This window comes from Rousettus aegyptiacus, unplaced genomic scaffold (genome assembly GCF_014176215.1).
Source record: "Rousettus aegyptiacus isolate mRouAeg1 unplaced genomic scaffold, mRouAeg1.p scaffold_m13_p_9, whole genome shotgun sequence".
NCBI classification, from domain to species: Eukaryota; Metazoa; Chordata; class Mammalia; order Chiroptera; family Pteropodidae; genus Rousettus; species Rousettus aegyptiacus.
This window is the reverse complement of record NW_023416312.1, coordinates 102,886,703-102,914,174: the sequence shown is the minus strand read 5'-3', so window position 1 is coordinate 102,914,174 and position 27,472 is coordinate 102,886,703. Positions and strand designations below refer to the sequence as shown.

At 43.6% G+C, this 27,472-nt stretch overlaps 1 protein-coding gene across 4 annotated transcripts in view; it reads left to right on the top strand.

Moving 5' to 3' along the window:
* The window catches only part of OPHN1 (oligophrenin 1), a 224,918-nt gene extending 198,516 nt beyond the window's left edge, over positions 1 to 26,402 (top strand). For 2 of the 4 annotated variants that reach the window (XM_016158194.2, XM_016158197.2), the window contains 6 exons: positions 8,083 to 8,230; positions 9,836 to 10,159; positions 17,618 to 17,783; positions 18,724 to 18,774; positions 24,504 to 24,545; positions 25,585 to 26,402. In XM_016158194.2, coding sequence (XP_016013680.1) covers positions 8,083 to 8,230; positions 9,836 to 10,159; positions 17,618 to 17,783; positions 18,724 to 18,774; positions 24,504 to 24,537 — 723 coding nt within the window. In that variant the 3' untranslated portion in view covers positions 24,538 to 24,545; positions 25,585 to 26,402. Of the gene's footprint in view, positions 1 to 8,082; positions 8,231 to 9,835; positions 10,160 to 17,617; positions 17,784 to 18,723; positions 18,775 to 24,503; positions 24,548 to 25,584 lie in introns of those variants that run through there. The other 2 variants (XM_016158195.2, XM_016158196.2) reach the window with 1 other exon arrangement.
* Positions 26,403 to 27,472: the final 1,070 nt, after the last annotated feature.

Below are 27,472 nucleotides of genomic sequence, written 5' to 3'. Positions count from 1 at the left end.
TTATTAATTTCTCAGAACATGTTTAGAATAAGACTTCACGAATACTCACAAGTCAACAGGGAATTACGTAGAACAGGATGAATCTCTTTTCTTGGGTCTCTCTTAACTCCCTTTTCATCTCTGAAAGTTTTCTCCCCATTAAAATTGAACTGTCAAAAATAAGTCCAGACATCCTGGACCCATCATCTCTCTTTCTTCTTCTATTAAGAGAAACTGTGAAGATTTTCCTTCCCAAGCCCACTAGTTGTATCTGTAGTCTATAGTCCTGTTTTCAAAGAACTAATGATATGAATCAATTTAATAAATTTTATTGCATACTAGATAAAGTTCTAGGTTCTGGGGATATACCTGTAAAAAAAAACGGAGGTCCTTACTTCATGGATCCTATATTCTACTGGGGACAGATGATAAACAATTTGATAGATTTGTCAAGTGGTGATAACTGCTCTGAAGAAAAATAAAACAAGATATGGGGCTATTATAGATAACGTTAGTGATATTTAGGCAGGACACCGAATACAGTAAGAGTACAATCTATGGGAGATACCTTGGGGGAGAGCAGGTCCAGGAATAGTGAACAGTAAGTGCAGAGTCCCTGAGGCAGAAATGTGCTTGGCATGTTGAACAGGAATGAGGCCAAAGTGGCAAGGGCTGAATGAGCAAGGAGGACCATTTCCTCTAGTCTTCTCAAAGGGATGGCATTAACACGTAGGTTAAAGCTCATAATTTAAAAGAGATGTGAAGCGAGGCCTTTGGAGGCCCCACAGAGCAGAGAGAGAGGTAAGTGGATTCTTTCGACCACAGTAATTGCCAATATTTCCACATTAAAGCTTGGCACCAAGCTTTACATCTGTAGGCCAGCTTTAGGGAGGATGTTGCAATCCATGTTGACTGTAGGGTTATCCAGGCCATGTTTTACATTTACAGAGGGTACACGATGGGAAGTGTCTCCTCTGTTTTTCTGGACTTTTCTCATTTAGAGAGAGTGTGATTTATAAGCCTACTGAGCATCTGCTCTGAGCCATGCCTACTGGAGCATTAGCAGATCCGGTCTCAAAAGGTTCCCAACCAATGTCCCAGTCTGCTTGGAGGAGGCGGAGCCTGTAGACAGCACCCTTTATGAGTGGAATTGGTAGCTCGCTCTAATTACAAAGCCTAGAAGTTGGTGAGCTCCCGTCCATCTCAGGGCCTGGGTAGCTCCTTGAGAAAGAGCTGGCTCTAAGGAAAGAGTTTTTTCAATGACAAGTGAATAATTTGTGGAACTAGAAGAGGGGAATAAAATAATTTAATATGGAAGAGACCTTGAAGAGACAGCAGGTATCAAGTCCACGATCCCTGATTCGCATCACACATAACCACCTCACCTCTTACTGGCCCAATCTCAACCCTCCCCCCCTACTTCCTCTGCCACCTTCTTCTATCTCCTCTCTCCCTAAGGAAATATTGGTTTAAGTCCTTGTTCAGCTTGCTAATAGAATAATTATCACTTCTTGAGCACTTAATGTGTTCAAGATTAGGCTCTTTACATGTATTTTCTCATCCGGTCATCACAACCCTGTGAGTTAAATGGTATTATTATCCTCATTTTGCAACTGAGGTTCACAAAATAGAGATTGAGCCTCAAGTGTGAGGCTCATATTTTACTAAGTACCTTGCTTGAGACTGTTTAGCTAGTGAGTGGCAAAGCGTCAACACAGCCAATTCGAACTCAAAGCTGACTACTTAATCTCTATATCACACTCTTCTTTTCCCAATTCTAGTTAGAGGAGGAAGAACCCAGAAGGCTTTTATCATTTAACAGGCCTTGAGGGACATGGCAGCCAGAATTCATCCCTTCATACTAAAAATTGTCAATGAGCTGCTACTGTTCACCTGGTGCTCCTGCAGGGCCCTAGCTTCTAGAGATCAATGGGACAAAAAATCTCCACTGTCATGAAGTGCATGATACTGGCAGGGAATTTGAACCAACTCATACTCAGAATATGGTTTGGCAACTGCTCTGATGAAGATGTACATTAGATGCCATGGGAGAACATGCAAGGGGAGCATATCTCTGTCTTGGGAGTCAGCAAAGGTATCGTGCAGTGGGTAATGCACAAGTCGAGTCCTGAAAGTTAGAGAAGTGGATCGATTAAGGCACAGGCTAAACCCCTATAAGAAAGAGTACTGATTATGCTGAGTGCCTTAAATAAGATAGAGAGAAGTTCATTTCTCTCTTATGTAAAGATCCAGAAGTGAACAATCTAAAATTGGTTGGGTAGCTCTGTCATCCTTACCACATGGCCTCGATCTCTGTGTTCTACATACTTATTCCCTTGGTCCCCATTTACCACCCAAGAGAAGAAGAAAAGAGACAGAATGAAATGCAGACAATTTCCTCATAAAAATACATTCCTAAAGTCGGCAGACATAATTTCCATTTGTATTCCATTGTCTAAAACTTAAGTATATGGCCTTACCTAGCTGCAAGGGAGGCTAGGAAATGCAGGCATGGTATGCAGCTAAAACTCAGTGACTTCTCTTGGTAAAAGGAAGGATGGGTGATGGACACTGGGAAGCAATTATCCGCCTCTGCCCTAAGAGCTAAAGGTGTTCTAAGCACAGAGAACTCTATAAACACATAGGACTGAGAAAATACAGCACGTAAAAAACTATAATAATTCAATATGGCTGTAGTATAGATTGAATGTAGGAATAGTGGAAAATGAGACTAGAGATTGCATGCAGTGGCCACATGATGGGGCGCCTTATATACTAAGAAATTTGGACTTGGTCACAAAGATAGTGAGATGTCACTGAAATATTTTAAGCAGAGGAGCAAGACAATTATATTTTGAGTTTAAATAGATCACTCTGTCCATAGGAGGGAGTGACAGGAGGCACAGAGAAAAGTCAGGAGACTCTCATAGTAATAGACATGATGAGACTCTGAACAAAGGCAGTGGCCATGAGCAGAGAAGAGATTAGAGCGATATTACGGAATGATAATTGCTAGAACTTGGGAGCTAAATGGATGTGGGATTTGAGAGAGAGGAAGATGCTAGGATAATAGTGTCCAGATTTCTGGCTTGAACATTAACATTGTTTTAATTAGTAAACTGTTATAAGGAAAGAATTAAGTGGGTTTAATTTTAGAAATGTAGAGTTCGAGATAGCTCTGGGATATCCAGATGGCGCTATTGAGCAGTCAGTTCCATATATTGGCATAGAAATTATTAGAGAAAGCTGATAGCGCAAGGCATGAGAGTGGGTACAACTGTTGGGAGAGAGAATAAGTCTAAATGAGTGAAGCACAGGACTAAGATACATGGAGGAGGGAAGATAGAGTCACATTTCCCCTCCCCTAAGCCTGGAGAGAAAGATTTTACCAAATGTGGGAATTCACCGACACTAGACTTCTCATGTAAGAAATACTGAAAGACGTTCTTCAACCTAAAATCTAAGGACACTGATAAGTAATATGAAAATATATGGAAATATAAAAGCTGTTAAAGGTAAGCATATAGTCAGTTTCAGAGTACTCTAATACAATAATGGTGGCGTGTTAATCATGTAAATCTAACATGAAGGTTAAAGGGCAAAAGTATTAAAGATAACTAGCTACAATAATATTAGTGGGTACACAATATAAAAAGAGGTAAATTATGATGTAAAAAGCAAAATATTGAGGAGGTGCAAAATGGTAGATGTTTCGTACGTGATTGAAAATAAGTTGTTAGCAGCTTGAAATATACTGTTATCTCTATATTTTCGTTTATGTAAGCGTCATGATAACCACAAAGCAAAAATTTACATAGAAGATAAAGAGATAGGGACTCAAAACATACCATTGCATAAAATGATCAATTCACAAGAAAAAAGACAGCAAAAGTAGAAGAAGGGAACCAAGGGAATTACAAAACAGCCAGAAAACAATTATTAAGGCGGAATTTGTAAATCCTTACCTATTGGTAATTACTTTAAATGTAAATGATTAAATTCTGCAATCAAAAGGCGTACAGTGGCTGACTGGATTAAAAACAAGACCCAAACATACTAGACATATCAGTATGATCATTTTGTAAGTTATATAAATGTATAATCACTATATTGTACACTTGAAACATATATTATTGTAGGTAAGCTTTAATGGGAAAATAAATAAAATCAAATAAGACTCACTTCAACTTTAAGGACACAGATAGGCTCAAAGTGAGGTTATGGGAAGTTATTCCATGCAGATGGAACCAGAAAAGAGAAGAGATAGCTGGACTTAACATCTAAGTAAACTTTAAGCCAAAGACTATAACAAGAGGCAAAGAGTACCATTATATAAAGCGGTCTATTCATCAAGAGGAATAACGATTGTCATTATATATGCACACAAATCGGCACACCTAAATATACCAAGCAAATATTAACATATCTGTAGGGAGAAATATACAACAGTAAAATAATAGTAGAGGACTTCAGTCCCACTTTCAGTAATGCATAGATCATCTAGACATAAAATCAGTAAACGTTGGACTTGAACTATACCTTACACCAAATGAAACGAACAGACATGTAAAGAACACTCCACCCAATGGCAGCAAAGTACACATTTCTCTCAAGTACACATGGAACAGTCTCAAGGATAGATGATATGTTCACAAAAAAGCCTTAGCATGTGTAAGAAGATCGAAATCGTACCAAGTATCTTTTGTGACCACAATGGTATGAAACTAGAAATCGATAACAGGTAGAAAACTGGAAAATTCACAAATAGGTGGTAATTAAATACTACACTCCTAGACAACTAATAGGTCAAGGAAGGAATTAAAAGGGAAATAAAAAAAATATTTAGAAACGATGATGGAAAAACAATGTATCAAAATTTATGGGATGTAGCAAAAGCAGTTCTAAAAAGGAATTTTATAGAGATAAACACCTATATTAAGGAGAAAGAAAGATCATGAATCAGTTTACACCTCAAGAAACTAGATAAAGGAGAACAAACTTGGCCAGAAGTTTGCAGAAGGAAGGAAATAACAAAGATCACAGCAGAAATAAATGAAATGGAGACCAGAAAATCAGTAGAAAAGATCAGTTAAACTAAGAGTTGTTTTTTTAAAATATAAGCGAAACTGACAAACCTTTAGCTATATTAAGAAAAGACTAAAATATAAGAAATCAAAAACGAAAGAGGAGACACCATAGAAATACAAAGGATAATGAGGGACTACTATGAATAATTGTATGTCAACAAATTGGATAATCCAGCAAAAAGGAATAAATTCCTAGAAACATACAACCTACCAATAGTGGATCATGAAGAGATAGGAAATCTGAACAGATAGGAAATAATAACAAGTGAGGAGATTAAATCGATAATCAGAAATCTCCCAAGAGTGAAAACCCCAGGACCAGATGGTTTCACCAGTGAATTCTACCAAACAAAAGAATAATTAATGCCACTCCTTCTGAAGCTTCAAAACAATCGAAAAGGAAGACTACAGGCCAGTATCTCTGATGAATACAGATGCAAAATTTCTCAACAAAATACTAGCAAACTAAATCCAACAGCACATTAAAAAGGATCATACACCATGATCAAGTGGGATTTACTCCTGAGTGGTTCAACATGTGCGAAGCAATAAATGTCACATCCCACATTAATAGAATTAAAAATAAAAACCATATGAACATCTCATTAGATGAAGAAAATGCATTTTCCAAAATTCAATATCCTTCCATGATAAAAAAATTTTAATTGTTTATGAAGGAATTTACAACAAGCCCACGGCCAATATCATTCTCAATGGTCAGAGGTGGACAGCTTTCTCACTAAGGTCAGGAGCGATACAAGAGTGCTCAACTCACCACCTTCATTCAATATAATATTGAATTCCTAGCCAGAGCAGTTAGGCAAGAAAAAAATATAAAATACATCAAAATCAGAAAGGACTATATATAAGTTATTTCTGATAATGTTTTTATTGGACCCCAGACATTGTGAATTTTACCTTCTTGGATCTTGGCCATTTTTGTATTCCTATAAATAATATTCTTGAGCTTTTTTTTTCCTGAGATGCAGTGAAGTTACTAGAAAACAGTGTAACATTTTCAAGTATTTCTTTTAGTCTTTGTTAGGCAGGAAAAAAGAATCGTGTTTAGGGCTATTTTTTCTTTACTGATGAGACAAAACTTGTCTGTATATTCTACCCAGTGTCCTATTATTTTATTTTCTAATGTGGCTGCTGAGAACAGGAAGTCTGTGTAGAATCTGCTCCCTGGTACCCTGCCCTGAAAACTCTTACTTCTTTGCCCTCCCCATACCTGCAACTCAATATCCTCAACTTAGGGAGACCTGCTGGGCGGGCTCCCCCGAGTTTCCCTCCCTACATTATGCCCTGCAGAATCTCTCCAGGCTGTAAGCTGGGGCTATCATGGGGACTCATCTCGTTTGTTTTTCCTGTCTCTTGTGGATCACTGTCCTTTATTGGCAGATTTCAAACGCCTTGAAAACCATTGCTGTATATATTTTTCTAGCTTTTTGATTTTTTTCAAAACGAAGATTTTAATCTAGTCCCTTTTTCTCTATCTTAGCTGGATATCGAAGTAGCTATTATGGTATTGTCAGAGGACAATTTGTCCTTTTACATAAGAATTTTAAATGTATTTGTCTTTGGATCCAGCAAGTCCACTCTTCTAGTTCCTGGAAACATAGCGGTGAACATGGTATCCTCCCACATAGCTTATAAACGGCTGGGGAGACAGACAAATAAATAACCACAATACATTCTGTTATAAAGCGATAAGGAATGCTAAGAAGGACCAAACTTAGACAAGAAAGAGAGAAAAGAAGCATTGGGTAGAGGGAAGTATCTCAAAGTTTTGAATGCATTCACCTGAAAGGAGTATGTCTGATCATAATCCTTATTGCAATTTAGAGAGCAAGCTGTATGGATGTTTTTAGCAACTACTATAGTGTCTAAGCAAATGCACATTAAATGGTAGCTATTTATAATACTGTTACTATTGGTGGTGGGAGCAGAAATAGGACCTAAAACTGTATGGCCTCCAAGCTCATCTCTTTGCTACTATGTCATATTATCTCCCTCGTGCCCCTAGACATTGAGACACGGGCTGCCTTGTGACCGTTCTTGCATTTTCTCTGTCATTGTCCCGCTTTTCCACATGCTTGCCTCGTGTCCCCGATCATACAATTCCCGCAGCTCTGTAGCCTGTGTTGACTCTTGTCTGATAGAATGTGGGGCTCTGACATTTCTCTTTGCACTAATCATTGGGGTTGATTTCATTAGTGCACGGGACGAGGGTCCCCTTCCTCCCTCACCACATACATGTCTCCCTCTAAATTGTGTGAACTCTGCCCAAGAGGTCCCTCTCTCCAGGGACAGGAAGAGCCTCAATGACATGTGAGACACTGTGTAAAAAGTCTAATCACAGCTCATCTCTCATTAATTCAGAACTTTTTACATCTTCCAAGGCACTTTGTTTCGGCCCTTTCTTTGTTTTGAATAATAAGCACATGGTATGAAGTTGTAAAACATCGAAATGATACAGGAATGAAAAATAAATTTACCTCCGTCATTTCTCAGCCACTCCTATCTTGAAGCCAACAATGTCACTCTTGAGTGTATCTCGGTATTTGCAGCCACCCTCCACGCCCCACCCCTACCCATACAGTACACCATGAGTACCCTTTTCACCTGAGTCTCACCACACCCTACGAGGCAGGTGGTATTCTCCCCACATCACAGATTAGGAAACTGAGACTCAGAGATGGGATGTGACTTACCGAAGGTTCCCCAGGCCATCAGTGTTAAACCCAGAAACCGATGTTGCCATTTTTGTTCGTATTCTGCCCTCCACACTGACGAGTGCCAGGCCCTGTGCCTTGAACATGGTAAGACATTTCTAAACACTTGGCGGTAGCTTAGAGTGACTAAAAAAGCCCCCCCCCCCCCATTCTTCAAGTCATCTTCCCATCCCTATTGGCAGACTACATGTGATGCCGGCTAGTCTCAAGTCCCAGTTAGGATTAGGGAGACAGGACCTTGACCTTTCTAACTGATTCCTGGAAATATTCCCTCTTCACAGATCTATTCAGGTCCTCCTGAAGAAAGTGCTGCGCCTCCAGTGCCTCCACCTCGAGTGACAGCCAGGAGACACAAACCAATCACGATCTCCAAGCGCTTGCTGCGGGAAAGGACAGTCTTCTACGCTTCTTCTGCGGGGGAAGATAAAGGTCAGTACCAAGGCTCACCCTCAGAAGAGGGCAGAAGGTGGGCTTCTCCTTGCTCCTCGGCCTGGCAGAGCAAGCTTTTGAAAATTCGTGCCCAGAGAGCGAGTTCGTCTTTTGGCAGGGCACAGGACATGCCCAGCAAGCACGCGACCTAGTGACATGGCACTCTTGTGTTTATGTCTGTACTATGATCTGCGACCCTTTGGGAATTTTTTCCTATTTGGCTGTTCTAGTCCAATGGCGTTTGTGTCAAGGTTAAGAAAAGGAGGGCCACGTGTCTACCGTGGGACCAGAGCAGGGGAGCTTGGCCCTGAATGCTATGGTGGCGGCAGCAGTGATTGGTGACAGGTCCCAAGGAGAAGAAAACTCTCTGGGGAGAAAGGTCGTTGCAGCAAGACTTAGGCCGACCTCCGGCCACTTGGAACATAATAGTGTCAGTGATAACTAACAATCATGGAGTGTTTATCACTCCCCAGGCACTGAAATGACAATGCCGTCTCATGGGCTCCTCGCCGCCAACTCAGGACATAGGTGCTCTTATTACTCCCATTTCACTGGGGAAAACTTCTGAGCACTCGGGAGCTCACTCCAGCCCCCACAGTTGGTAAGAAGCAGAACTAAGATTCAGACCTGGCTGCCGGGCTCCAGAGCCTGCATTTCCTTTAACGTTTTATTTTGGAGGATTTCAAACATTAGCGGAAGTTGGAAAACATATATAGAACGTACCCGCCACATTCTTATCCCCCAGCTCCAATGTTTACCGCCCCTCCCCGACCCAGACAACGTGCCGTTTCATCCAGAAATGATTCCGTGTGTATCTCTAGGAGATTAGCGCTCTTTTTAAACCGGAATCGCAATGCCATCATCATACCTAAAAGAAAAGAAAACAGTAATTCCTTAATGTCACTACACAGGTATTAAGTATTCACATTCTCCTACGATTTCGTTTTAAGAAGTCAGGATCCAAACAAGATCCACATATTATGATCGATTGACATGGCGAAGGAAGGCGACAGTTTATAGAAGGAGTTGACAACCAGAGAGTCATTAAGTATTTTAGGGAACTCCATTAATCTCTTAACATTGGTTTTCAGAATTTTCCATGTATTTGTGCAGGTGAATTTTCCAAGGGAGAGTGTCCCTGGCTCTCATTAGAGTCTCAGAGCTTTAAGTAAGACTCAGAACAACTGAAAATCATGCACTCCCTGTGATTTAAACCTGAGAGATTTTTGCAAATTCTTTTGGATGGAAATAGAAATAGTTAAGGATTAATCGATATCTTTATTTCGAAGAGAATAGAATATGCATTTGATTGGGGATTTTTAAGTCCCTTTTGAATTACATATCCCTTTAAATAAAACATCTTGGTATATTGTGACCTTACTGAACTGTGCTGGTGAAAATTATGCTCACATCTTGAATTCCCTATTTGATGGGGCATGTGACTCTACACAAATCAGGGTAGGCAGGGACCAGTTTGGGGGATATTGTTGATTTGCTCCACAACGGCAGCTCTTTTGAAAATGCATGCAGTTTTTTGATACCGTGCATGCGAGTACAGAAGGAAAAGGTGATAAAGGTTATCATTAATATTCCCTCTTTACCTAGATGAAACTGAACAGCAGACACCCAACGGTACTTTCGCCAGCGGCTTCGAACCCCCCAAACTGCCGCAGTACCCCAAACTGCCTGTTCAGAAGAGCGGGGACATGGATCCTTGGGGGAAGTCCCTGAGCAGGCCTGTTTCAGATGTCAAGTCTGACCCCTTCCCTGACGTGGACATGGGGAAGTTGGTGATTAAGCTGCAGGATGGACCAACTAGGATCGTGGCAAAGGCCACCAACGGGCCTGTGCCGGGCTCTGTGCCCGCCAGGGCCCCCTCTTTCTACGTAAAGAGACCAGCTCCACGGCCCATGGCTTCCCAAAAGGAGGGTAAGTGCTTGGGAATCCCTCGGAACCAGAACCGACCCCACCTACTCCGAGATCTTTCTGAAGTTGGAGATACTTAAGTAGAAATCTGGCCTAGTTACTGCTGCTAATGAGGGATTGCGGATAAGAACGTACAGACAGCTCGCAGCATCACTAGAGTTTCATTTACCTTTCTACCCCGAGCGCTCAGAACGATGCCTGCCAGTCGCGTGGTCGGCAATCATCATTTGTGTAATAAATTAATAATAGTGATATTATTTTATTATTATTATTGCTGCCATTGCCATTTATTACGTACCTGCACTGTGTCTGGCATTGCACGAGGTGTACCATGCTAGTTTTGATCCTCACGACCTCACTGTGCAGAATGTATTATTTTTTTTTCTACTAGAAATCTGGGGCTCCTCGCGGTAAGCGACTTGTGTAACTGGCAACGCTGTGTTTTAAACCCCACCGTGTCTGGTACGCCCCCAAACCTATGTCATTTTCAACAAGGCAGAACTGTCGCTTTACCTTTTTATCAGCAGCTCTGACTCTGTGAACTACTGTTTCCTCAGTCACACTTTCTACTTTAGCAGAAATAGGGACAAAGGGGCATGATTTCTGCAAAACTCTGGGCTTTTCAAATGACGAATTATAAATCAAAACATGGCTGACTTCCGCAGATGTAGCTGGCCGCTGAGGCTAATGCACAGGGAATCAAGCGGGGCGGGTGTCAGTCTGTGTAGATAGCACGGGATGATGGTTGGGAAAAATCAAAGGAAGCAGAATGTGTCCCAACACATGAACGTTTTATGAAATTCAGAGTGCCGTGCCCACGAACAGATGCGTGCCCTTCCACTTGCATAATAGGATTGAGTCGTGGCAACACACACCTTACGGCCTGCAAAGCCTAAAATATTGACTGTAGGACACTTTGCAGGAAAAGTTTGCTGACCTCTGCCTTAGATTTGAGAGTACAAGTAAGAACGAGTGAGGCCAAGAGGGGCACAAAAGTAGGATAGTGGGGAAATGGGAAAAGAATGGTGTTAGTACGTAAAATGTTTGCCCCGAAGCCTTACACACTTGCTGGAGCGTTTTGCTCCAGAATTCGTAAAACACACACACACACACACACACACACAACAACAACAACAACAACAACAACAACAAATGAAAAAGAACTCGGTGTTTATATAATTCCAAGTTCTTACAGGAACAACCAGCCAGTTGTTTGGGTAAAGGGTAATAACTCTTCTGATTTTGAAGCCAGATGCTTCTGAGAACCATCTTGTCCCATGGCTTGTCGCATATCACAGCCTCAGTATGGGTTGATGACATCGTGTCAGGGCTCAGTCCTGTGAGAGCTACTCTGTGGGGGTCCAATAAGATTTTCACTAAGTAGCCGACCGTTCTCTGGCTTGACGCACTGACGCGTCTGTATGATTATAGTTATGTAACTTCTTCAGACACCTTGGTTTCCTTGTCTAAATGGGAGAAGCAGCTCACTCCACAGAATTATTGGTAGGGTTGAAAATGAAGAACCAATAAAATATCTAGCATAGATTTCATATTCAAAATGTCATTAATCTCCTCCCCTGCCCCTTCCCCTCTGTGAGATGTGGCTCTTCTGGAAAAGAGCCAAGCCAGGCGGGCCTCTGTGTGGACATCTGCTTTAAACTCTAAGTCGTACTCACCTTCATATCACTGGCAGAGAGCTGGGTAACCCAGCTTCTATTCGTCACCGCTCGGTCTGCCTTGCCTGCTGCCAAGCCGTGAGGTCAGCCCTCTCTATCAGTTCGAAGGTCAATCGCCATCTCCTGCTGCAGAGCGAAATCCCAGAGGCATTCCCCTCCTCCCCTTCCTCCACAGTCCTGCCGCAGGCTGCTGGTGGCAGCCGCTCTGATCTAATGGTTTCAGTTAATGTAAGTGCTGGCCTGACTGTTTTCGCTTGCTGCCTTAAACGAGTTAGCGACAAGCCAGTGGGAGGCAGCGTTTTTCAAAGCTCTAGCCGTCGCTACGGAAAGCAGAACTAAGGAAGTTAGTAGTGGTGGCCTCGGTGGAGAATTAAGCACGTGCTCCTCCCACCTCTGCCATCTTCTCTGCCACTCCACTGATTGATTTGATTCCAGGCATCAGGACAGATGTCAGTGAAGCCAAAGCTGCAGACAGCTCTGACTTGGCTATAGCATATAGTTCTTGGCCCCCAGGGAGGGAGCTGTCACCTCAGCGGACCCCCTTTGCACCTTGCGCCTGTCATTCCATTTCATCTCTGCCGTTCAGAGCTTAGCCTACCAACCTGAGGACCAGTGCCCGGGCCTTATTGCTTTAGCCGTCCACCTGCGCCACTGGCCTGTCCCCCGTCCTCGTCCCTTGCGTGGATCCAGCCTTCAGTTGGACTTGGTATTCCCCACGTTTTTTTCTTAGCAATTAAAAATAGCACCTTTCTTAGCAAGGCGCATCTTAAACTGCTTTGTCCTGTGGCACTCGACTCAGCAGTAAAATCAATATTGTTTGCTGATGCCATTTTGTCAAGGGCCCCTGCCTGTTCAGCCATGGAACTGGGTACTTCCTCTTCTTATAATCATTATGATAGGCCTATGAGATAATGTTTCATTCTCCCTATTTCACAGACAGGGAAACTGAGGCTCAGAGAAGTGATACAAATCACACAGTCAGGTTGTGAGATGTAGAGATGGGGGTCAAACCTCGACTTCCTAGGTACCACATCTTATTTCTTCAGCAGCTTTAGCTAGCTACCCTCTTTCTCTTTTTGAAGAAGCATTCACGTTGGGGGGAACAAAATCCTACAAGCCGTTCGATGTGCCTGCTTCCTATGCGGCCTGCCTTTGGAAAGGGCATTTGTGTAGCTTCTACGAAGTACTTCAGTGCTTTCCTTTGGGGGAAGATACAGACTTCTATGTGTTTGTTTATTCAGACGAAGGGAGAGACAAAAGTGAAAGGCCTTGGGCCTTCTGAACCTGCCTTCTGAAGGTTCCCAGCGAGGCCGGCCTGTACGCAGCCAGTCCCAGTGTTCTGTGATCCGCTTCTTGGTGGGGACGAGAATGAATTCTGGTAGGACCGTGGAGCAAGGAGCCAGTGACGTGTGGGTTCAGCGGCCCCCGTTAGCTCTTTCCCTCCATCTTCTGGGGAAGAAGAAACTGCGTTCTGGTGGCGTGTTCTTGGGCTTGCCGAAATAGTGCTTGTTAGGCCTTGCTCAGCCACAGGGCCATTTGTTCTTCACCAGGGTGACTAATGCTATGAGTGGCATTTACATCTGCTCTAAATGTATTAGGAACAGACTCACTCTTGCAGTAATGGATCGTGCTGGCCACTGCCCAGATTTTCTTGTTTGGACTCATTACACTTTAATCTACTTGTTTGGTTTTCATTCTCTGCCTTTCCTAGAGCCTAACTCCAGATTGGTAATTAGTGGCTAAAGGAAATAGAAGCTTTAAGATAAGTCTGGGGGAGTGTCGTAGAAAGAGAGATCATTCCAGAAGACTGGAGGAATCCGCAGTAGGAAACAGCCCCCTCCACTAACCGTGTGCCCTCAGGTTGGGTGTAGATGGGTATAAGGAAAAGTGGAAGAAAATTGCTCAAGGTCAAAGACAGATAGGCACCAGGTCCTAAGAAACCCACAGATGCTAAGGTTCTTTGGTTTTGGTCACCAGACAGACAATGGGAGGGAAGGCGCAGGTTGGGCTGGAGAGAGAGGTCTGATTTGTAGTAAAATTCAGCTGTGGACCAAGGCTTAAAAGAAATTTAGAGGAAGTACAGTTTGGTAGAAAGACCGTAGGCTCAAAAGGCTTAGGGGCATCTCTGATGTGACTCAGGCTCCAGAGTCTCCCGGGTGTGAGTTCTAACCCCTCATCCTCGCTGTGGGACCTTTTATAGGAGGCTAATTACTAGTTCCATGATCTTAGGTAAGCTTCACTTCTTCGAGCCTGTTTTCTCAACTCTAAGTGACATTCCCTACATGGCACACAAGGTTTTTGTGAGGCTCAAGTAAGATTAGGTATGCAAAGTGTCTAGTGATATCACAGAAGTTCAAAAAATAATAGTGGTCCTGGGTGGGTCACAGTGTCCCGGGAAATGGCAGGCATGGAAGGCAGTAGACGTCTCCTCTTCTGTATTCTGGAGCCTGTGACAAGCCTCAGGCCTCAAATATGGATGTCAGAAAGAGCTCAGAGCTACTCGGTCCATCGTCAGGCACCCGGCAAGAGGAAGGAAGGGCCAGGCAAGGCTTCTCAGCTGACCCTCCAGATGCAGCCCAAGGCCTGTGCCCTCCACGAAGCCTCCTGACAGTCCTGCCCTTTCTTACTTGTTTTGGCACCCACATTTGCCCTCTAATGCGGCTGCTGACTTCTAGCATTCACACTTACTTCCCCTGAGTGTGACTTCAATCTCCAACTCAGTTTTAAGCCCCTGGTAGGTGAGGTCTGTGTTTGGTCACCTGTGTGCATTCCTTAGGGAAGCAGAGGCTGGGTACAAGAGCATTCCAGAAATAGCCAGTCTGTTGAACACCTCTCAATTTAACTTTCAGAATAGCCCTGAAATTTGAACATGTGATGGGTGTGTCACAGATGGCACACTAGAAACTTAAAAAGGGAAAGCTTTTTTTGTTGTCCTTCTAAATGACTGAACTACATTTTTCTGTACTCAATAAATATTTCTTAAATACCAGTTATTGCAAAGCAATTTACTTGGGTCTCTGGTAATTACAGAGACAAATCCTACCTGCATCTTGCTCTCAAGTTGTTCCCATCTTAATAAGAGAGATCGAGCCAGCAAAACAAAGAGCCCTGATTCAGAGCACAACATGAGTGCCTTAAGAGTCAGACAGGAACTTGGAGCATCTGATGTTAACTAATTGATGTGGCGCTTAAGCTCAGGCTTGATGGATGATGCAAATTTGGGCAAGTGGAAATAAGGTGAAGGGCAGCTGGGAAAGAGATGATCAGTTGTAAGACATGTATGTGGGACAACAAATAATACTGTTTGTGTGGACTGTAGGGCACGGGAAGAGGATGGTGGTAAGGTAGATCAGAAAGACCAGCTGAAACCGAGTGGGAGAAGGTAGCGAATTCCAGGTTAAAGATGGTTCAGCTTGTGCTGCAGGAAACAGAGCTAAGAAATCTAAATCTCTCTCTCTCTATCTATCTGTCTGTCTATCTATCTATCTATCTATCTATCTATCTATCTATCTATCTATCATCTATCTATCAATCATCTATCTATCTATTTATCTATCTATATCTGTCTGTCTATCTAATTATCTACCTATCATCTATGTATCATCTATCTATCTAATCATCTATCTATCATCTGTTTATCTAGAGGTTTTTTTCAAGCTGGTTAAGTACAGGAGCAGAACTGGCTTGTAGAGTACTCAGAAGCAGCATATGAAAGTCCTCAGGGAGAGATACAGGCCCACAGACTTACACCATGGACGCAGTAATCTGGAGAATAGTCCAGGTCCGCATCATCCAGGTACTTGGGGGATCTCCTCAAGGTCATGCAGCGAGCTGGGGTTAGTGTTAAGACTGCGCTCCTTCTGGTAACCAGTAGAAATGGGACAGTATTGTCATCTCCGTTAATCGGTGATCTGCCGTGAGCAAGCAGCATCAGGTAGCCTAGTGCTTACAAACAGCATCACCTGGGGAGCTTTTAAAAATACCCAAACCCAGGTTCCACCCAGTCAGTTAAACAGGAATCTCTGGGGCTGGGCCCAGGTACTGAACGATTTACGCATTCCCAGTGTGTAGCCAGGGTTGAAATCCGCGTGGGTTTCAGAAAGCAGATGGACACTTTCTACCTCGCAGGGTTATAACCAGTGTTAAATGAGAATAAATGCGTAAAGTACTGAGTAGAGTACCTGGAACGGAACAGGAATCCAATAAGAAAAAGGTAGCTAAACAGTGTGTCGTCATTATTTCTTTTCGCGTCTGTCTCCGTCACTAGAATGGCTAGCTGGAGGAACTAAAAAGCCCACGTGGCACTGTGTAAGCACTTCATGGGCAGTTCACATGGATGGCAGTCACCTGTGCCAGCCGGTGTGACCAGGGAGGTGAGGTCTGAGCTGCCCAGGGTCCCACAGCCTGGGGGCAGCAGAATCAGCCTCAATGGCAGCTCTAGCCGGCTGCACACCCCGCACTTTTCACCATGACGTAGATGTAAGCATCAACAGGCCGCTTTCATAGCGTAGAGGGGAGACGAGTTCAACTCAAGTAGAGCTGATGGTTAAGTCCAGAGTTAGTGCCTGGGCTGATCATTTGGGCCCAGCTCATAGAGGGCCTCGAATTTACATTAAGGAGTTGGGAAGATATGTAAGGAGAGGATAAACAGTGTAAAACTACTTAGGGTAACTCTTACATAATTGTATGGATTAAGTTCCATATTTTTTACAGTTACCTTCAAAATTTTAAATAAGAAAGCTAAATGAATATCAAGATTTACTAACAAATTGAATGAATACCAGCATTAACTGACTCCCACGCGTAGTCGAACATGTGTCTATTCACATATGGTGCTCATCAAGCCTGCAGCGTTTCTTGTGGCCTTTTTCTCACTTATTTTATATGCATGCATTTTTTTTTTGACATGGCCCGAGTCGTTTTCAGTTCGTGCGCGATGTGTACTGGTTAAATGCTTTTAAGAATTGACTCATTTGCTTAGTCTTTGTGGTAGGATTTTGCCATCAAGAAGCATGTTTTCATGCCGCTTCTTTTTTATTTTTATTTTTTATTGTTTTCTTTGGGGTTAAATCCTTTTGCCTGATCCTCAAAGTAGATCACCTGGAAAGAGCATGTCTCTCATATGTATGATTTTGCATGTCATCCACATTGTTCCGGAATTCTTGATGGCTGTCTAGATAGAAAAAGCCCAGTAGACAATGCCACCAGCACTGTGTGAGTGCATCCGTTTCGCCATACTCCAGCCAGAAATGTTTTATAAAAAATTACGTGTAATTTATTTTGTGCCAACTGACCTGGAAAATAGAGGCAGGAAGGCATGTTTCGAGAGACTGCTATAAATCTGAAGGGGTAAGGGGCCTGCGTTTCGGTGATGATGACTATAATTAGTTCAAACTCATCATCAAACATCGACTAAGCACCTGCCACGTGCTAGGCACCGTACTAAACATACTGGTGCCTAATTCAGTGCTCTCGATATCTCTGTAAGATAATGTATTATCGATCTGGATTATATAGATGAGGAAACTGAGACTTAGCAAATTAACGTGACATATCCTAGGTCACACGGATATGAACTTCAGAGCTAGGGTTCAAGCACAGATTTTCCAAAGGGATACCTGCTGGGAAAATTGCGACAATGACAAAAACTCCGGAGTTGGTAGTGACCAGAAAGAAATGGGCGCTGAGGGAGGTAGCCTAGGTACCTGTGATTCTGCGTGGCTGCTCACGAGGACTGTTCCATATGGCCAGCCATCCCAGTTCTTACCGTCCTCTTCTCTTCCAGGGGACTTGGAAAGTTTCAACAAAGTGCGCCCTCCAGGTGAAAAGCCGGTCATCATCCGTCCCCCAGTGAGGCCTCCGGACCCTCCCTGCCGGGCCGCTGCTCCCCAGAAGGCAGAGCCGAAGCAAGACGTCGCAGCTGGCGGCGCGGAGGAGATCCCGCCATCCGTGTGAGTGGGGCTGGCCCTCATCCTCAACCGAAGGCCCATCTTGGGCTTTCGCGGTTCTTACTGCGGGTGTGGCGGGTGTGCAGTGCACGACGCTGGTGCATCACCCGCTTCACACTCGAAGGGAATGTCACAGACCAGCCCTGTTGGAGCGTTCCACTCAGCACTCAAGGCTGACTCATTCCCCCAGAGATGGAGACTTTGAACTTCAGTGCCTAGTACTAGGAGAGCCATTTTTTTCTCGCTGCCCCAATCTCGGTAGGGCAAGAAGATTGCCTTCCGTTTTCACGCTCCCCTGGCTCTGGGTATCTTTCTTGTTTTTTTGTTATTGCCAGTGGTTTTAAAAGTAATCTCATGAACAGATTTGTTCATTGTATTTGTGCCTTGAGGTTTTTTTCTTAAAGCGAGGGTAGATTTTTTTTTTAATCTTCCACATGACTCGGATTCTCCAGAGAGCCTCTTGGGAAGCAGGGAAGCAGGGGTAGAGCTGCTTCGGTGGCCCAGCTGGCCTGTCCCCAGCAAGCTCCGGGGACCCCTCTCAGTATGCTTCTTCCTGCCGTTCTTTTGTCTTATCTCTCTTGTTTTCCGTAACTGTAAAATGCGGGAAATTTTTCAAAAGCCTCCACCGTTTTCACCGGTCAGCTCCAATTATATTTTGAAACCTACAACTTGTTACATTTATTCCTCCCAAGAATAGTCTACATGGGCACCATGCTTTTATCATTCGGAACCAGAGGTATCAGCCACAGCCTCGGGGGTGCCCACGATCTCTGAGCCGCTTCCCAGTCGGATACTTGGGTTTCTCCTCAGACCCAGGTCCTCTGCCGGCTAAGGCATGGCCTGGCATTGGTGGCCCATCTGCTTTCTATTGTCTTGTCCTTTCCATTGGCGCTCATGCATCTTCCAGAACAACTCATGGTACTTGGCACGCTTCTGTTCGCAGGGTGGCTTCCAGAACCAAGTTCTTTGAAACTGCCTCCCGGAAAACAGGAAGGTAAGGGACACGGGCGACAGAAGAGAGACAACATCATCTCATTTGCTCTTTTGCATTCTCTTATTTCTCTATGTCTCTGTCTCTCTGTTTGTCCCCTTCCTCCCCCTAATTCTGTCTCTCACCCAGTGTTTCTATACCTCTGTGTCTATCTTTGTCACTCTATTTGTCTCTCAGTTTTTTCCTGTCTGTCATTCTCAGTCTCTTTCTGTGTCTTTTTCTACTTATGTCTGTTTCTCGATCTGGTCCTCTTTCCCGCCTCTCTCCCCATGTTTCTCTTTATCTATCTGTGTATGTTGCCTCTTTGCCTCCCTGACTCTTGTTTTTCCATCCTGTTCTCTGCTTCCTTTGGCTGGAATGTGGGGTGAGGAGAGAAGCTTAGCTGGAGGTGGGGCCAGGGAGATGGATTGGGACCAGATTATAAAGGCTTTCTGTAACACACTAAAGAGCTTGGTCTTAATACTGTAGCCCATTGGGAGTCGTGGAAGACTTTTAAGCACGACAGTGCATATTCTGAGAGGACTGAGTTGTAAAAATCATAACCTTGGTGATAGGGAAGATAGATGGGAAAGGAAATGTGCTTTCAAAGGCCACAGCTCAAAGCAGCTTGTAAGATGGAATCAGATGTGTCTGCCCATCATGCCCCTCCCACATGGTTCTTGCGATCTCTCATACCCACCCCTTCTGTGATGGTCCCTGAGTCTTAGAAGGGGCATCCTGGGCATGCAGGCTTATAGACAGAGACCGCAGCAATGATAGATGCAGCAGCAGGCTGCGATACCTGTACCCTCATACGAGACAAAGAACAAACAGTAACTTTCGTTATGTCCCCCGGGACCCAAACTGTGCTGAGCTGGCCACCGTGCAAACACTTCCTCGTTCAGCTAACAAGGGATCTATGGCAATCCTGGTGTCTAAGGACCCCAGGCTAATGATTCCAATGGAGTCTGGCGGAGTCTTAGGACTTGAGCGCTGGAATGGGCCAAATGGCTGGCTGTACAGGTTGAATTTCATAACATCAGGGTTTGGCAAGATTTATGAAAACAAGAAAAAGGTTAGTGATCAGAGCAAAGCATAAAGCCTTCTGTGAGTCTGTAGGGCTGACGGTTGAGAAGACCTCCGGACGGATGGCTCAGGGCATCACTGTTGCTGGAATGAAGGCAGGCAGTGACAACTCACAGGTTCTCCCAGTCTGCAGTCTCATTGTGTCCGATGACATCATCAGGCACTCAGTCAAACTCCACGTGGCTTACACAGAACCCGTCGCCAAGACTGTGCAAGCATAAGCTGTTGTGATGATGTCATCTAGCTGTAGTCTGCAATTGCAAGGCTCAGAAAAACAAACAAACAAACAGTTTTAGTTTTCAGTAATTCCAAGGCAAAGGACAGGAGGAAAATGAAACACCAGTTCAGAGGGTTGGAGCCAAACACTTTCACTAGAAAAATTTAGGATTCTGTCCAGTCCACAGGTGAAAAATAAAATTTAAAAAAAGACAGTTAACTGAACTAGAATCTAATATCCATAACTGCATGCTATAGTTGCTGTTGAAATATTTTTTTCTCCCTAAAATCACCCTCGTTTTTATCAGAGACAGCCAAATTAAGACTAATTTACTACATGACTAATTTCAATAAATTTGGCCTGATTAGTTATATAAAAACAATAAGAATAACAATTGATCATACAGGCTCTTTTAAATCTGATTTCCTGGAATTTCATAGAGAATCTCCAGTTCGAGCCTTGATGAACCTCTAAGGGCTAAGAAGCCACGCCACCTCCTTGCCATCACACTATGCATTTGGGTGAATCTCGGGTCCAGAGGTTCCTCCAAAATGTCTTAAGGTTCTTCCTCTATATCTCCCAGAAAGCAGCTTCGTTTTTGGCCTCCTTAGAGCAGGGGTCCCCAAACCCCAGGCTGTGGACCGGTACCGGTCCGTGGCCTGTTAGGAACTGGCCACACGGCAGGAGGTGAGCGGCAGGTGGGTGAGCTCAGCTTCACCTGTGTCTGCAGCCGCTCCTCAGCGCCAGCATCACCGCCTCAGCTCTGCCTCAGAACATCGGGCATTAGATTCTCATAGGAGCCCCGGTCTCTGGGGCCAAAAAGGTTGGGGACCACTACCTTAGAGCTTTCTGGTCACATTCGAGTCTATAGATAGATCTCTCTCAAACGTGACATTCCCGTCAAAGCCCTGGTAATAACCCCACTTTCCAATTGTGTCCTATTATAAAGAGAGCAAATTCCTATTAAATTTAGGCAAATCACCATAATTACCATGGAAATAATAGTATACTCACTCAGAGTCTCTAAATTTTGGAGGGATCAGGTAGGAAGAAAAATATAAATGTTTCAATACTGCTTACTTACAAAGGCATAATTTACAAAATTGCTCTAAGTCATAGGTAGTTTAGGAGAAAAAGTTTTCTTAAATTGGGAAAACAACAAGATTAGAAAATTGACAATTTTTCAAACGAAAAAAAAAGACAATTATCCTTCGTTCATTCCGTCCTTTAAAACCAATTCTTGTTTGCACTGATCACTTACCTTAGAGTTCTGTAAATCTTCATCTGGTTTAAAGGTGGGATCTGAAAATATATCCTCAGAAACCTGTATTTTAAAATAGTGCAGGTGACAGAGGGGTTTGCTTTCCTCTGTAACATAACATTTTAAGATACAAAATGAGAACATTACATTAGGACATTGTAGACCCTTGGAGATTATAAACCTAGAACATTCATTTAGTAATTAGAAAATATCCATATAAGTACAACATAATTCTTTATTTGACAAAGATTCCCATGTAATTTTAGTATATCAAATAAGCTTCGTTAGTTTACATTTTCTTTTTTATAAAGAGAGAACGAATCTTTGAGGCATTCTAGGGGCCTCCTGGAATAACCCAAAGCCATTTCCAGGCTAAGAAAAGTCTCCTTTTAAACCCTGAACCCTGGAAAGCTGGTCAAAATATGTCAGAAAGTTTGGATTTAACTAAATAGGATCATAAGTCATTATGAAGCAATACTTAATTATCCCTTTAACCAAAGTGACAGATACAGAAGTTTACATAATTGTTGGCAAAACTTTGTTCTTACTATTGAGGAGATTCAACTTCTCAAGTAGTCGACCTGTTTAAGACAACATAAAGCACAGAAACTCATTTTGATAAAACACAGAAGCTTCACTTTGTGGGCAGAAAACTTTTTAGCTTCCTTTTAACATTTAAATTCACTTACTTGATGAAACTTCTTTCAATCTTACGACGCTTGACCTCACATAAAATTTCCTTTTTCAAGATTCCTTTTCCGTAAACCCTGTATAACTTTCCTTTTTACGTAAAGATTTTTGTCCTGCCCCTCCCCCTCTCTTCCATTCTAAAACAACCAGCCTCATATGAGAACAAAATTACTTTCCTTTCTTTCAAAAAAAATTTCTCCATGCCTTATACCTTCTTTACTGAAAAAAATGTTGTTTTCTTTCATCTTAATTAGAATTTTAACCCTTAATTTCTAGTGACAGCTAAAAAATAAACAGCTAGCATTCTTTAGATTGGAAAATATATGAATATATTTCATAACTTCTGGAAACATAGGCTTTTGTTGGCAACTTACCATTTTTTAAAAAATGTGTTTTTTTCATCAAGTACAAGACATTTTTTAATAGATCCAGATTTATCTTTCAGTTTCTCTGTTCTAAGAAGCCAAAAGTAGGAAAGATGGGATTTACTTAGCAATTAAGGTTTCAGGTTTTCATGTTATTGGAAATACCTAGATGTTCAAACATTTTTATCATTTAACTTAGTAAAATTTTCCAGTTACCAAAGAGATTTAGAAAACCATTTGAATATGCATACAATATAATTATTGCTAAAGGGTAACCTAAAAGAAACGTTTCTTTTTTTTTAGTCAAAAGGAAAGTTTATTAAAAAAGAGGTAATGCTCCACAGACAGAGTGTGGTGTCCCCTCAGAGACAGAGACTGTGAAGGACAGTGAGAGAGACAGATTTAAGGCACCGAGAGGGACCAGAAACTTTTTATCCTGTTTATATTTCTTTAATTTACTTGCTCCTAACAATTCAGTTTAGGTTGTTTATGAAAATATTATCGTATCAAGTTATTTTTCTTGCTGACAAATTTTGTAGCAGAGATAACATGAACTTATTTGACTAATAAACCCAGGTAGAATAAAAGTATTATTTAATGCTAATGATTCTAAAGATAGGCCTATTAAACCAAACCCAACTCAAAATCAGCTTTAATGTCAAACATTTTCCCAGGTCATGTAATTCTGAAAAGCATTTGAGTTAGTTTGTTATATTTTTGATAATTCTCCTGTAAGTGTCAGGGTAGTCCATCATAGGCACTACCTCCTGGCTGATCCTCACCAGACTGTTACCCACCCATCCAGAACTCAGAACATCAGAGTTTGGAGTAAGGAAAAGGTTTATTAATTGAGAAAGTGCCACCAGAGAAGGTGGGAGACTTAATCTTGAAATTCTTCGAAAGGACAGAGTTCAGGCTTCTTTTAGGGCAAGGGAAGGGAGCATGACAGACAGGGGCTATGTTTGTAGAAACTCAAGCCCCAATCAGAATCCCTCAACTAATGTGTCTAAAGTGGGAATTATTGGCTCAAACACGATGGCAACCCAGCGGGAGCATTTGACTCTCTTACCAAAGCCTGGAGGCAGGGAGGCTAACTAGGACACCAGTCCTCCTGGCGAGAGGCAATGAGGTCCTGAAGCCTTGACATATGGTGTGGCCACTAGGAAGGAAATGGGAGGAGAGGTTTGACCTTGCTGACATTTCGAACATTGAACACTGGAGAAAGATTGAGAGAGAGAAATCTAATTTGGGTGAGTAAGTAGATGGTAGCAATAATCATGAAGGAACAGGTTTTGTGGAAAAATTGCTCTGCTCAATTTTTGGCGCAGTGTTTTTGAAATGTTTTTGCAATAGAGATGTCCAGTAGGTTACTGCAATTTAGACCAGTAGTTGGGGCTGGACCTACACAGATTTAAGGGTAAAACTGCTGAGTACAGCCATGATACTTCCTGGAGCACTCACATGTACCAAAATATGCATAGGAGCTCTTCTTAGGGGTTCTCAGTATCTGGAGGTGACCGAAACCATGGATGGAAATATGATCACTCAGGGAGAAGCTATAAATAGACTTAAGAGAGAAGAGCAAATCAGTGCTGAGGATGTGGCCCTGGGACCAGCTGGATTCTAGGATGTTCTGGCCACACTATATGACGTTTGACTCTTCAAGATTGTCTTTCCTCCAGCCGTCCCCAGACAAGGCTCATTTAGGACTGATCTAAGTATATCGAGAGGCCAGGCAAGGCTGGTTTGGTCTTCAAGGCAAAGGAGGATTCGTATTCCACGTGGCATTTGCCCTCTCTGTCCTTCTCCCTCTTAGGGATAATCACAGAATGTAGTATTTGGTCTTGAGTCCATTTCTCTGAGCTCCCCTGGCCTCCCCTTGTCTGACACCCAGTCTGGCACCTAAAAGATATCTTTGTGTCTGGGAGACTGGGCTCTCTTAATCTGCCAAAACGTAGCCCATCCTATAAACATAGAGCTAGATGCTTTGAAATATCTGGATGGAATCACTTCCCCAATTTTCACATGACCACCTTGGCATTGGCCCGGAAAGGCCGTCCATACCCTTGCTTTGCCTTTCCAGTTCTGATTTCGAGAGTCTTAGTGAAATGTTTTTTTTCTCCTTTACCCGCAGTTCTCAAGGCAAACCTCCTGGAGATGAATGTTGAGGCCTCAGGTATGTAGTCTCCCACCCAATTACAGAATCTTGTTGTGCATGAGCCTTTTCCATGGGCTCCGAGCTTTGGAACACCGGGGTGCCGTGCAGGAGCAGAGGGTGGAAACTCACCTCTTTGCCTGTGCTTACGTGGCCCTTACACTTACTGCCTTCCACTTCTGAGCTTCTCTGAGCTTTTGAGCCTCTTTCTTCTTTCCTTTCTCCCCCTGCCAAACTGCGGTGTAGTTTTACTAATTGCCTCTGAATCAAGTTTATTGATTAGGATTCCTGGGCCGTGACATTTGGGGCAAGTACGTTTCCTTCCCTGACCCTTCATCCTTAGTCCTTAGTCTGATGTAAAGTGATTTCACACCCATTAGCTCAGTTGATCCAGATTGAAATAGCGAGGCTATTATATGTTTTAACACAACGAATAAAGCAGCCGAGGTTCAGAAGGGATAGGTAACTTGCTAAGGTCACAGGAGCCACAGAGCCCTTGGAAATTTTTTCTCTCTCTTGGAGTTCGGATTGTTTGACCATTGGATCGCTGGCCTGCGTGCAGCAGTATACACAGGAGTGAGGTCCAGGCTTCCACGTGCTCCGCAGGCTCCCTTTCCTTAATTTTCACTGCCAGTCCTCAGAGGCCCATGAATAGATAAGCTTTTCGCTCATCAGTCCTCATGGAGGTGAAGTCCCAGTAAAAGGAAGCTCGGAATTCTCATGGTACCATAAAGGCTGGGGCCATGTTGCTAGAGGGGGGTGGGGTGGGGGGAGGGTGGTCATCTCAGAGGTATCAGGCTTCCACGTCCCTCATAGACTTTTGGGGGACCGGAGGTGAGACCAAGGGCGGCCCACATTTCTATTCCTGATTGTAGCACTGTCGTAGACCCGTTTCATGGGATCAGAATTAGAATAGCCGCTGGCTGCGCAGCCCCTTGTCAATCGGAAGATCAGCCACCAAGCGTGTGGCTAGGTCAGTACTGGGTGCAGCCCACTGCTTGGTGACATTACATGCTCGCTCAGACCTAGTTAACTCCCCGCTCTCTTCTTTCCCTTTCAGGTTTTTTAAGCCTTGGCCTCAGGAGACCCTTTCGAGGCTTCGGAGGGGTCTTCTTCCAACTCTTGTGTGCCGAGTCATTTTTGCTGAAGAGCAGCTATTTCCTGGTCCTGCACCTCTTGGCTCTGGGTTCTAGAACAGGTTTATGTCTCCTCTCTATTCTGTCTTCATTCCTTCGGAAGTTCTATCCTGAGTCCCTGTTAGACTGTGAATGGCCGATGTTCCTCAAGCCAGACTCTGCGGAAATCCAGCCGTCCATCGACCTGAGTCGAAGAGCCAGGCCCTGTGTTCACATCTCCTCTGAAAGGACATCGACCTCCCGAAGACCGGAGGCTGAGTTCAAAGCTGCTTGAGCTGGGGCCATCGCTTGCTTTGGAAGTGGGGGAGTAGAATGTTTGCAAGCGTTGGAGAATGCTAACATGTCTCTTGCTGAGGATATGGACCCAGGTGCCAGGCTGGAGGCCTGGCGCTGCTGTGTGTCACCAAGAACCTGTCGGCTTTTAGGGGGCCAGACAGCACGGGTGATGTCCCGTCAGCCCCTCTGTGTGGACTCAGGAAGGGGGACTTCCTGCTCTTGCGTGCAGCCGCTTAGGACAAATCTGCAAAGCATGTTTTTTTTTTTTTTTGCATGTCAAATCTTAGGTCTGTTTAAATTTTTCTTCTGCGTGTTTTCTCCTGACAGCTTCCTTTCCAAGCAATCAAGAAAGATACGAAAGCTGAAAATAATTCTTTTTAAAGGGGTGATTGATTCTCTTTCTCCTGCAGGGGTTCTATTTTGGGGTCAAATGCTGGAAAATAAAAGCTAAGATGAATTGAGACTAGGCAGCTGTCACTGTCGCTTAATGTTTGCCTTCTTTAATCTGAAACAATCCCTAACACACTGCCCATGGATTGGGGAAAGTTCACGAAGCCTCTAAAATGGTGTGCAGATTCTACGACGATGTGCCTTTTCTGGAGAGGTGTTCATGATATTCTACTGAATTTCAAATGGGCCTGTGACCCGATAACGGTTAAGAAGCACAGCGCTGAGAGAAACAACTCTTTTTATAACCCGTAAAGCAGTTGGAATGACTTTTCGAAATAATTTGGTCTAACTGCTTAGTTTACCATTGGGGAAACCAAGGCAGAACAAGTTAGCCGCCGTGTCTAAACAAGATCCCAGGCCCTTGGGCTCCTACTCAAGGTTTTTTTCCATCGCACAACACTTATGCTGCTAGGGACAGTATAATGGGTGGCTCTAGGGATCATCATTTTGCATGTTTGGATCTTACCCTGTCTGCTGAGCCCCACATATTTGCCACCAGATGAAAAGCTTGCAGACACGCGCCCCTAGTCTGTGTCACTTGGCGTGTCAATCCCTGCGAAGGAACAAAAACACAGTCAGTGCAGTGAGGAATCCGAGGAGCAGACGTTTCTGATTCCTGTTCGTTGAAGGGATGCTGCTAGAGAAGGCAGAATTTGGTCCAGGCTTTCCACCTGGACCCTTCTAGCGAGGCCCTACTCATACCCTGACTACAGCACTGAGAGAGGAGCGTGGGCAGGGGGGTGGGGACGCACGGGAGATGGAGGAAGGCAAATCGAGAGAGAGAGATGAATGAATGAATGAATGAATGAGAATGCACACACATGCCCGAACCAACTCTTGAGATGCCTTCGGAACAGTGTTACTGAGAGGTAGTACTTGCTTGCAAGACTGGAGTCTAAACGTGGCTTCTGGGTGAGTCATAACACGCTGGCTAAACACACTGACGGCCTGTTTGGAAGTCATCGAGGGGAAACTTGCTGTCATTCTCAGTGAAGACACGCCTAGGTGGCCACCCTTTGGCCAGCTGCTCACCCCCACGGGGAATCTCTGCGAGGCCTGCTGTACTCGTTGAACCCTGGTCTCACA